Source organism: Octodon degus, unplaced genomic scaffold (genome assembly GCF_000260255.1).
Source record: "Octodon degus isolate 3935 unplaced genomic scaffold, OctDeg1.0 scaffold00083, whole genome shotgun sequence".
NCBI lineage: Eukaryota > Metazoa > Chordata > Mammalia > Rodentia > Octodontidae > Octodon > Octodon degus.
In genome coordinates, this window is record NW_004524659.1 from 8,615,099 (window position 1) to 8,627,002 (window position 11,904).

Consider the following 11,904-nt stretch of genomic DNA (forward strand, 5'->3'; position numbering starts at 1 on the left):
TCCCTGATGCTCCTCTACGCCCCACCCCATTATTCATGTCTTCCCCTCCTTCCACTTCCTACTTTCCAACTTCCCCCCATACCTCCTGGGAAACAGAGACAGACCTGGGGGAGTTGTCATGGGACCCTCACCAGATGGTGTCCCGAAGGGCCAGGGTGTAGAGCTATCAGTTGTAGGGACCTTTAATTAGCACAAACCTATCTCCACCTTGGCTGTTTTCCTTCTCTCTGTGCTCCTGGGATTCAACTTTCCCTTTTTTTTTTTTTTTTTTTTTTTTTTAATGCCCGTGGCCCCAGAGAGCCAGGAAGGGGAAGCAAGAGCAGGTGTCTGGAAAAACAGCCTCATCTTCTGACTTCCTCCCCAACACACAGGAGGCCTAGACCCAAGCCCATCCTGTTTTAAAATCCAAGTGCTGGATTCACAACATAGAAGCAGAATTTTAGGACCCTAGGAACTTCTCTTAGACTCAGCAGTCCAGACTCCCACCCTTTCGGTCCAAGAGCCCTTGAGTTCAGGTCTCCAATCCTCTAGCCTCTGCCTGGAATACGCAGGACTTAGGCCAGATGTTCACAGTCTGTTGATTTTCAAATCCCCAGTCTGCTGAGGCGGGGAGGGCGGGGGGTTAATCCACTAGCTTTAAGACCTAAAACCAGATATTCTGACCCTGGCCTCACAGCACCAAGTGCACTCCTCAGGGCACAGGGAGCCCGGATCATCAGCGTCTCAGCCGGTGGAGTGCTGAACCACCAGACCTTACAGCCCTGGAAGTCCAACCCCCATGTAGGTAGGCAGAAGCCCCACCCAACCAGGGAGCATCTAAGAACCTGAATGTGGACTTTCAATTGCTACAGGTCCCAAAAGGTCAGATCCAGGATCCCAGCCCCCCAGCCCCTTCTGTAGGCTCAGGGTCCCTCCCACCTGCTCAGCCAGCTGCGCAGCGTGGGAACGCCCCAGCTGGACTGCAAGGAGCTGTCAGGACAAGCTGCGAGATTCCCAGACCCTCTGCCTGCGGGAGCGGACCTCCCCCCACAGCCGTCGCTGGGCAACCGTGGCGGAAGGGCCCAGACTGCTAGTGTGGAGAGGGGCTGGGCCAGAACTGCGGGGTCCTGGGAAAGGAGGGGCTGGGGTCCCAGATTTCAGGATCTTAGGACGTGCTACGGTTTGAGGCGATAGCAGTGCGGCAGAGGAACATTTTGAGATTTGAAATGAGAGGAGCTGAGACCCCTTTATCAGGGATCCCAACTGGACTCAGGACCCAGGTGTCCTTTCCCCGACCTTCAAGCCCAGGGGAGTACAAGACCGCGCCTCCCTAAGGCGCGGAAACTGGCGAGGCCCCAGGAGTTCCCATTTATAGACTAGTTTCCACTCAGCCTGGTCCCTCCAGAGCCCGGGCTGAGCAACTTTCTTCCACTCTCTCCCTTCCCTCCTCCTCTCTTCCAGCTCGCTCCCCCCCCCTCCGCCCGCGACAGGGCACAGATGTCCAATCCAGGCAGGACCCCCTCTTTGGATCCAGGTGTTCCGGCTCCCAGACCACAATTGGGCCGAGGCTCTCCCCAGCTGGGCAGCTCCCTGCCCCTTCCCCTGCCACTCCCCGCGCCCCTCATTCATCCTAGTCCGGGCCGCGGGAGTTTCTCAATGGAAGAAGGCGGGTCTCCCAGGGGGCGGCCGAGGGCGGGGCAAGCGGGATCCAGCTCGATCCACACACTCCCCGGTCTCACAGATTCCCGGCGCGCAACTGGCAAGCCTTTCAGACTGACCGAGGCTGTGCATGGGTAGACTTCACCGACCTGGGACAGTGACAGGGGTGTCTCCAGCCACTGCACGCGAAGAGTGTGGTGCGAAGGGGGCTCTGATCCTGGATGGTGAGAGGTGTGTCGCCCAGCTAGAAGTTGGAGGGAAGACAGTGCAGCCCCAAGTCTCGCAGACCTTGGGGGACACACACTGAGGATGCTAGTCGCCGCCCTCCTCGTCCTCCTCTTCTGCCTCAGGGGGCGCGCAGGTATCGGATGGGGAGCCAACAGATACAGTTTGCGGTCCAGTCCTCCGCGTTACCCGGGGCCGGACTGCTGCACGTCTAAGAGGGAAGCGCTTTCTGATTCTGGGAACCGAACTCCTGGGTCGTTGAAAGAGCGAACCCTTGACTATGCGAAGCTCAGCTCTACTGGCCCCCATTCTCCTAGGTCTGTCTCCCCACTTCCTGAAGCAGCCGGAGGACCTCGTAGTGCTGCTCGGGGAAGAAGCCTGGCTGCCCTGTGCGCTGGGCGCCTACAGGGGACTGGTGCAGTGGACCAAGGATGGGCTGGCGCTAGGCGGCGAAAGAGACTTGCCAGGTGAGGCCACCCTCTGCTGGAGAGGGGGGGCCGGCTCTAGAGGGGGGAGGGGCGCTGTACTGAAGGTGGGCTGTATTCCATGTTGCTGGTATTTTCAACTTCAGGAAGTTGATAGACTAAGGTAAACATTTGGGAGTGAGGTTTTTGAACTGCTTCTTTGTTTTTTTTTTTTTTTTTTTTTTTTTTTTTTTTTTTTTAACATTTATTGTGTGTGTGTGTGTGTGTGTGTGTGTGTGTGTGTGGCCAGCTCAGCCCACCAGGGGGCGGGGCTGGCTGGCATGTGGTGCACCGCGGTCCCTGTGCTTTGCCAAGCTTGTTCCAAGTAGGTGCTTTAGACCACTGAGCCATCTCTCCAGTCCCTTGAACTGCTTCTTTGGAGGTGACCCATATAGTTTGGGGATATAAATGGAGAAGTTGCCAAATAATTATAGACAGCCACACTAGATCATTGCCAGGTCCCCGCCAACCTCCTTATTCCTTTTTCCTGTCATAGCCTAGAGGTACTACCTAATGTTTATACAATCATTTTCTCGTTTTGTTTCTAACTGCATTATCCCCAAGTTAGCAGTGTCTGTTGGGCCAGAGTCTACCTTGGGTTAGTCTCTCTAGGTCCAGGGCATTTTCTCCATTCCCTACCTCCAACCCAGCCTTTGATACTGGGGATTGAGTCCTGGGCTTTTGCACTAAGCTACATCCTTAGCCCTTTTTAAGTTTTAACTTTTTTTTTTTTTTTTGGCGGAACTGGGAATTGAACTCAGACCCTTGCGCTTGCCAGAGAAGCGCTTATCCTACTGAGCCGTCTTCCCAACCCCTAAGTTTTAATTTTAAGGCATGGTCTTGATAAGTTGCCCAAGAGGGGCTTGAACTTGTGACCTTCCTGCCTTAGCCTCCCAAATATTACAGGTGTGTGACCCCACACCGAGCTCAAGGCACACTACGAAGCTGTCTTCCTGTAGAATGTATGTATGCACCAGTTCTCTGGTGAGGGATGTCTGGGTACTCGGGATCATGATGCAACTATCTCTTCCCTCATTCCAGGGTGGTCCCGGTACTGGATATCAGGGAGTGCAGCCAGTGGTCAGCATGACCTCCACATTAGGCCGGTGGAGCTAGAGGATGAGGCATCATATGAGTGTCAGGCTACACAAGCAGGCCTCAGATCTCGACCAGCCCAATTGCACGTGCTGGGTGAGGACTTAGACTACCTGTTTGTTGGGAGCTGGTGAAGGGAAGCAGCCAATATTAGCTGGGACTATCAGTTCAGGGAGCCCAGGGGGTGGTGGATTGGAGTGGAGAAGATGAGGATCTCTCCTCAAGAAGATCCAGTTCTGACCATATCTCTACTATGCAGTGCCCCCAGAACCTCCCCTGGTACTGGGTGGGCCCTCTGTGTCTCTGGTTGTCGGAGTTCCTTCAAACCTGACCTGCCGGAGCCGTGGAAATGCCCGTCCTAACCAGGAGCTGCTGTGGTTCCGAGATGGAGTCCGACTGGACGGAACTACCTTCCACAAGGTCAGGTCCAAATCCTTTTGCCAACCGCTCCCCATCCAGTGCAACTTGGGGTCCTCTGTGACCATTGGTTCATCCAAACGAGGAGGCTGAGGTTCAAGAGTTAGCCCTCTTGAAATGTGATTCAGGGTGAGGGCTTTAGGGTCAGACTACTCGGGTTCAAATTCTGCCTCAACCACTTGCTAGGGATTGATCTTCAGCATGTTATTTAACTTCTCTGTCCCTCAGTTTCCTTATCTGTTCAATGGGGATAATAGTAGAATGTACTCTATAGAGCACTCGTAGGATTAAACAGGATAATACTTATAAGTGTGTAGAACAGTGCCTGACACATAGTACTCTGATGTGCAAAGGGTAGATGCAGTCATTAATATTCATGTCCTCCAGACCCTGCTGAAGGAAGGGCCCACTGGGTCATTGGAGAGCACATTATTCCTCACTCCTTCCAGCCATGATGATGGAGCTACTTTGGTCTGCAGAGCCCGGAGCCAGGCCCTGCCCACAGGGAGGGACACAGCTGTCACATTGAACCTACAATGTGAGTTCAGTTGGCCTTAAGAAAGGGGGAAGGGTGGAGCTTGGACCCTTGGGTCTGAGGAAGGAGGCTAACTCTGGGTCTGGGGTCCTTGAGGTAAGAGGAAGCCAGGTCCTGTGCTCCAGGACAGGATAAAAGAGCAGGAGAGAAGAACGAGATGGCACAATGGGCCACCTGGGGGAATTGGGAACCAGAAACCCAGACCTCTGACTCAAAGGGAGAAAGAGACTAGAGTGAAGGTTTCTGGGATGGAGGGACTGGGGAATGGACTGCGATGGAGGTGTTTCAGGTCCTTGTAAGCCAACAGTTGCCCGCTACCCACCCAGATCCCCCAGTGGTGACTCTGTCTGCTGAGCCACAGACTGTTCAGGAGGGAGAAAAGGTCACCTTCCTGTGTCAGGCCACAGCGCAGCCTCCTGTCACTGGCTACAGGTGAGGACAAAGGCTTCTCTCCAGTTGGGAAAGCATGGGTTTAGAGACGGGTGAGACAACATCAACAGCATCATCATCTCCGCAGGTGGGCAAAGGGGGGCTCCCCCGTGCTTGGGGCCCGCGGACCAAGGTTGGAGACTGTGGCAGATGCCTCCTTTCTGACTGAACCTGTGTCCTGCGAGGTCAGCAACGCTGTGGGTAGCGCCAACCGCAGCACTGCGCTGGATGTGCTGTGTGAGCAGGGGCGGGGCCGTGGGTGTGACCAATGTGGGCATGGCTGGGGCAGACTGTAGAGTGGAGAGGCTCAGTTGTAATCTCAGCCCTCTGAGAGGCTGAGGTAGGAGGAGCACAAATTCAAGCCCAGCCTAGGCAGTTTAGCGATCTAGTGTGACACTGTCTCAAAAAAAAAAAAAAAAAAAAAACACCAGGTATGGAGATACAGCTCAGTGAGAAGGTACTAATTCATCCCTGCTACAAACAAACAAGAAAGGAGAGACACAGAGACATAGAGAGAGACAGACCTGGAGGGAGGGAGGAAGGAAGGGAGGGAGGGAGGAAACAGACAAACAGGGCTTGTCTGTGTGGGTTTAGTCCGAAGTGAGTCAGGGGCAGGTCCAGGGCTGGTAGACATGGACAATTAGTAGGCAGGGTGTTGTGGACTGAGGAGCTACGCTTGAACCCGGGTGCTTTTTTCTGAGAGGCTGGTCCCTGGGTTGAAATGAGGGACTTCATTTCATCCTCACCAAGTGACCCCTCTTTTCCCTCCTCCAGTTGGGCCAATTCTGCAGGCAAAGCCAGAGGCCAAGTCAGTGGACGTGGGGGAAGATGCCTCCTTCAGCTGTGCTTGGCGTGGGAACCCCCTCCCACGGATAACCTGGACCCGCCGAGGTGGCACACAGGTGAAGCCCAGTGTGAGGACTATGTCAGTAGCTGTCCTGTCAGTGTGGTAGGCGACGTCAGGCCTCTGATGCCCCTTCCCTGTCCCAGGTGCTGAGCTCTGGTCCCACCCTGCGACTTCCATCCGTGGGGCCTGAAGATGCAGGTGACTACGTGTGCAGAGCTGAGCCAGGGCGCTCGGGCCACGGTGGAGGAGCAGCAGAGGCCAGGCTGACTGTAAATGGTGAGCCCAGGAGGGTTCCAAGCTAGTGAACAGGAGAGGAGCAAGTCTAAGGGGAGTGAAGGTGGCCTTAAACAAGCTGATAGATGGAAGAGTCTAGCGATTAGAACTGTAAGGGCCTTGTGGGGGTTCCAAGTAATGGTCAGGGTTATGGAATGCCCAGGTCTTGCTTTGTTCAAAATCAGCACTGGGGAGGGTGAGGCCTCTCCTGAGTGGTTCGATCTCCATTCCAGCTCCCCCAGTAGTAACTGCTATGCATTCTGCGCCCGCTTTCTTGAGGGGCCCTGCCCGCCTCCAGTGCTTGGTGTTTGCCTCCCCTGCCCCAGAAGCTGTGGTAAGAAAAAGTCTCCCTACCATGACCCACTCAGCCATAATCACTGACCTCCCACTGGGACCCCTGAAATGGCTCTGACTTTCTGGCATCCTGCCAACTCTTCCTTCCTCCCATGTCTTCAATGCTCTCTCTTCCCTGGTTTTGTTCTTTCCTGCCCTTAGGTCTGGTCTTGGGATGAGGGCTTCCTGGAGGCAGGCTCCAGGGGCAGGTTCCTGGTGGAGACTTTCCCAGCCTCAGAGGGTCTTGAGGGTCAGGGTCCAGGCCTGATCTCTGTGCTACACATTTCGGGAACCCAGGAGTCTGACTTTAGGAGGGGCTTTAACTGCAGTGCCCGGAACCGGCTGGGTGAAGGAGGCACTCAGGTTCATCTAGGCCGTAGAGGTGAGACACTGTCCTATAGACCCCAAATCTGTGATTCAAACCCCACAAACACAGGGTTCTCCTGACTGAGACTTCTTTTGTACCAGGGCTCAAACTCAGAACCTTGCACTTGCCAGGCAAGCACTTATTCCACTGAGCTATCTCTCAGGCCCCTCTCTGACTGAGACTTCTAAACTATAAGGCCTGCTACTTCAGAATCCCCAGACCCTGGAAACCTCAAAACTATGGGCTTCTTAAATCCTGAGTCCACTCCCCCAACAATTACTTCAAAAACAGAATCGTAGGGGCTAGTGAGATGGCTCAGTGGTCTAAAGCACCTACTTAGAACAAGCTAGAACAAGCTTAGCAAAGCACAGGGACCACGGTTCAATCCCCCAGCACCACATATCAGCCAGCCCAGCCCCCTGGTGGGCTGAGCTGGCCACACACACACACACACACACACACACACACACACACAAATAAATAAATAAATAAATAAATAAATAAAATTTTAAAAAAAAGAGAGATTTCTGCCAATTTAAAAAAAAAAAAAAAAACAGAATCCTAAACTGTAAGACCCCCAACATTTGGGGACCCCAAAGAAAGGGAACCTATAAATATAGGATGCTGCAAGTTAAAAGACTCCTCCAAGCTCTAAGACTCCCTAAAGTCAGTGAATTTATACTTCCATATTCTCAAACTTGTAGAGCCTCAAATTCATGGTTCCTTAACCACCAACTAAAGAACTATCAACTTTGGGAATCTCCCAACGTGGTGAACTTCTGAGCCCACGGATTACCAAACCCAAGCCCAGAGTCTCTTTCCAGTTGTGGCTCAGCCTTCTCAGGACTCTCCTGCTCCCCACAGACTTGCTTCCCACTGTGCGGATTGTGGCTGGCGCAGCAGCCGCAGGCACAACTCTTCTTATGATCATCACTGGAGTGGCTCTCTGCTGCTGGCGCCATGGCAAGTGTCAATGCCTAAGCCCTGACTCTCACCTCTCTCTGCAAACCCCAACCCTCCAGCCCCACATGCCCAGTCCACTGACTGTTGGCCTTGAGGCCTAGCTCCAGTCCAGTTTCTAGCCCTGCACAGGGCTAGGCCCACATGCAGGCCCTAGCTTTCTCCTCAGTATTAACTTGGTTGTACACCCCCCCCCAAGGTTCTGATTGGTTTCTAGCCTCCCCAGAGATCAACTCAGTCCCTTCAATTCCTGGTTATTGGTCTCTACAAAATGGGGCCTTGCCCATTAGCTTACCTCCACCTTTCTCTGTCTGGACCTTAGCCTCTTTCTCCAAGCAAAAGAACCTGGTGCGAATTCCAGGAAGCAGTGATGGCTCCAGTTCACGAGGTCCCGGGGAAGAGGAGATGGGCAGCAACGAGGATCGAGTAAGATCCCCAGATCCAATAATATCCTAATCCAACCGTACCCCAAAACTCAAATATTGCCCTAGTCTAACAGTGACCTCAGATCCTAATGTCCACATTGACCCTGACCACTGATTTCTTAGGCCCAATATATCTGAGATATATAGATAGATAGATAGATAGATAGATAGATAGATAGATAGATAGGAGAGAGTCAGGGTCTAAAGGTCTTATTACACAGGTAGGACTCAGTGATCCTCCTGTTTTCAGCTTCCCAAGCACTGGGATTACAGGTGTGCGCCACCATGCCCAGCCTCAGTCACCATCTTAGCATGCCTCAGGGGGCAGGACTGGCATGGCAAGCTGGGGATTAAACCCTAGTTCCTGCATCTGCCTAAGCAAGTGCTTTAATCCACTTGAGCTGTCTGTCCATTGCCTTCTTGTTTCCCAAGTCTAGACCCCAGTCCAGATGCTCTGAGGCATCCTTCCTACCTGGCCCCTACCATCACACTGATTGTCCTTGGGGACTGGCTGTAGGGCAGCAGGATCATCTGATAGTTCCTTCTCACTGTGTTCCCTCTCTAGGGTCCCATTGTACCCAGTGACCACAGTGACCTCATTCTGGATGAGAAAGAGGCTCTGGAGACCAAGGTGAGTGTTGAGATAGGAGGGTCTCTTCACCATGCTCTGTTCTTTCTTTTTCATGGTTTCTCCCCTGGGAGTAAGACCTCGCTCTTCCCCTGCCTCCAGGACCATCTTGCCCAGCTCCATTATAGTCATGTTTCAGGCCTCCTAAATGTATCTCCTTGGTCACCTCTGCTCTATCTGAGAGTCCCACACAGGCTTTATGTCCCCCTACACCTGTTGCTTCTTTGATGTCCCATCTCAACACAACCTTCATTGATTCAAGTCCTTGTTCCTTGGACTCAAATCCTCTCATGTTCCTCCTCATATCCATCTAACTCCCTCCTTTATTCTCCCAGTTTCAGTCCAGACATTGCTTGTTCTAGGGAACCTGTGCCTGCCTCGTAAGGACCCCGCTATCAGCTGTGTTTTGCCACCATGGCCACAACCACTCTGAGCTGGGCTTCTCCACCACAGCATGACCACTGTGCTAAGAGTTCTCCCATCACCATCTTAGTCACTGCCTATGCCTTTCTCAGTCACAAAGCTGACTCTTGTGGGCTCTATTTGAAGATCTGTCATTTTGCTCTTGGCCTGGGAGCTCCTCAAGGACAACCTTGTGAAACATCTCCAGCAGTGGCACAGGCTGTGATGTGGAATCAAAGCCAGGGGCTGTTGGGCACATGGGTGACTCTCTCTCCTTCCTTCTCATTCCCTCCCTTCAGCAAACCCATATCACTGTCTGGTGATTCTTGCTTGCTTGTCCCTTTCTCTATTTTGCTTACTTCTATTTTTCTCCATCTCTGCTTATTTTCTTCTTTCCCTTTGTCTTTTGTGGTTGATTTTCTCTCCCTTTGTCTCTCTGCTAGTCTTCTCTCTGCTAGTCTAAGTGTCTTGTCTGTCTCTGCTTTCTCTTATTTCTGTATTTTTAATCTTTTATTTATTTATTTGGTACAGAGTCTCACTATGCAGCTCAGACTCATAGTGATCCTCGTGTCTCAGCCTCCCCAGTTCTGGGATTGCAGGCATGCACCACCATGCCTGATTTCGGTGGCCAGCATGGCATGTGGTACCAGGGATCAAACCTGGGTCTTTGTGCTTGCCAGGCAGGCGCTTAGACTACCGACCTATCTCTCCAGCCCCTTTTCTGTCTTTTTGTCTCTAGATCTGGCTCTTTCTCTGTCTGTCTCTCCTTCCTCACCTCTCTGTACTGTCACATATTTCACCAAGCCCTCTTTTTCCCCTCAGGACCCAACCAATGGTTACTACAAGGTCCGAGGGGTCAGTGTGAGCCTGAGCCTTGGTGAAGCTCCTGGAGGAGGCCTCTTCCTGCCACCCCCATCCCCCCTTGGACTTCCAGGGACCCCTACTTTCTATGACTTCAATCCACATCTGGATATGGTGCCACCCTGCAGACTGTATAGAGCCCGGGCAGGTTATCTCACCACACCTCATCCTCGAGCTTTCACCAGCTACATCAAACCCACATCCTTTGGACCCCCAGATCTGACCTCTGGAACACCCCCCTTTCCATATGCTGCCTTCCCTACACCCACCCACCAGCGACTCCAGACTCACGTGTGACAGCTGTCTGATGGAAGAGTCCTGGGATCATTAACTTGCCATAATGGACTGTTCTGGATCCTGAGGTGCCAGAGCAAGTTGACAACCTTATTCCTGCAAAACTGAACATTGAGTGATGGAGAGAAAGAACATTACAATTGTCAGGATCATTGATACATAGTCAGCTCAGCCAAAGGGGATACCTCAAATGGGAGCAATATGGTCACCATGCCCAGTCTTCTCTCCTGTGTAAAAGATATTCAAGGTGAGGATGGTCCTTTGCAGAGAGATGAGGTTAGGAATGGGGTGGAAGTCATTTCTAGCTCTGAGGGAAGATATTCCAAGATGACCTCCAGCATGAATAAGAAAGGTAGTACAGGGCAGCTCAAGATGAAAGACAACAGGTCCCATCTTGTGCTGCATTCTTTGAGGGACACTTCACTTGGCCAATGAAAGTGCTGACAAGATGGTCAGTTACTCTCTGAGAACCCACTATGGCCATCATCTTGATTTCATCTACTTTTCTTAGGGACTCAGAAAGAATTGGGCCCAAGGAGTGGCGGACAGGGTGAGAACTATTGCTGTGGGGGTGAAAGAGAAACTGGATTAAGAATATTTATGTTTAATTTAAAAAGCCAAAGAGGCAAACATGTCTTGGGGATTTTCCTGGTATTATTACTTTCCTTCAAAGAAGAGCTCCCCTGGCTCTGTCCCACAGTCCTTCCTGTAGTAGGCCTAGCCTATGGACTGACTGGAGGAGCACAACTGCGGGCCCCCTCTCAGCTCCTTGCCAATGGTTTATTTTAGCACCACAGACTCCTTTAATATACATCTACACAAGCATACACACATATATTTGGAAACGAAACACAGAAAAACACGTAGGGATGTTCTCGCAAGGTACCACTATGGAAGTCCACATAGATGCACACACAGGACATGGCCGCCCAAGTTGGCCAGGGAAAAAAGTAGTGAGACCTGAAGGGGAGTTGGGAAGCAGATGAGGGGCAGGAAAATGCAAATCTCCTCAAGTGAAGATTGGGGGGTGTCAGGCCCTTTTTTCTGGGGTGCTGTGTCCTTGATAGGATTTGGGTGACTGAGTCTAGTCATCCTTAAAGAAGAGGCATGGGGACTTTGGTTCGTGAATCCTTGGGCCAAGCTTTCAAGGTCCAGACACCTGGGACCAGTGGAAAGCACAAAAAGAAGACAGCTGACAGTCTGAGGAAGAAAGGGTGGGAGTCTTGGTCTCTGGGGCTAAGACTCATGGATCTGAGTAAGGAAGGGACTGGGTCTTAATTGCTGTGCTCTTCATTGAAGAAAGTTTGGGAGCCTGTATTGGAACCTCATGAAAGGGATAGTTTCCTCTTTTTTTTTTTTTTTTTTTTAAATGGGAATGGGTTTCAGAGGCTGGCATCCCTGGACGGAGGACAAAGCCCCACTGTGGCTGTGTGTGTTTAAAGAGAGAGGGGTGGGGTCGGAGCCCTAAGGTTAGACTCAAAATCCAAAGTGGCAGAACCTAGGACCGGGTCTCGAGGCTTGGCCTTCGTATAGGGTGGGACACCCGGAATCTCTCGGGGCGGGGACCTGGCACAGGCTCCCACCGGGGGTTCCCAGGCTGCTCGGTTCTGCGCAGAGCTGCCACGCTATTGTCCTGGCCAGGAAGGCGGGGCCGGCGCGGGGCGGGGCTGGCGGCGCCGGCGCAGCCCGGGGGCGGCGGGAGGAGGAGGCG

General features: G+C 52.4%; 1 protein-coding gene across 1 annotated transcript; it reads left to right on the top strand.

Annotated features, from left to right (window-relative positions):
• Positions 1 to 1,798: 1,798 nt before the first annotated feature.
• Kirrel2 (kirre like nephrin family adhesion molecule 2) lies at positions 1,799 to 10,774 on the top strand. Its single transcript, XM_004636743.2, has 15 exons — positions 1,799 to 1,999; positions 2,181 to 2,330; positions 3,369 to 3,518; positions 3,682 to 3,842; positions 4,227 to 4,377; positions 4,701 to 4,806; positions 4,892 to 5,040; positions 5,578 to 5,705; positions 5,794 to 5,926; positions 6,157 to 6,257; positions 6,419 to 6,638; positions 7,488 to 7,586; positions 7,906 to 8,009; positions 8,574 to 8,639; positions 9,861 to 10,774. Exons 1-15 carry the CDS (start codon positions 1,948 to 1,950, stop codon positions 10,194 to 10,196), a joined length of 2,106 nt encoding a protein of 701 aa, XP_004636800.1. The 5' UTR covers positions 1,799 to 1,947; the 3' UTR covers positions 10,197 to 10,774.
• The last annotated feature ends 1,130 nt before the right edge of the window (positions 10,775 to 11,904 follow it).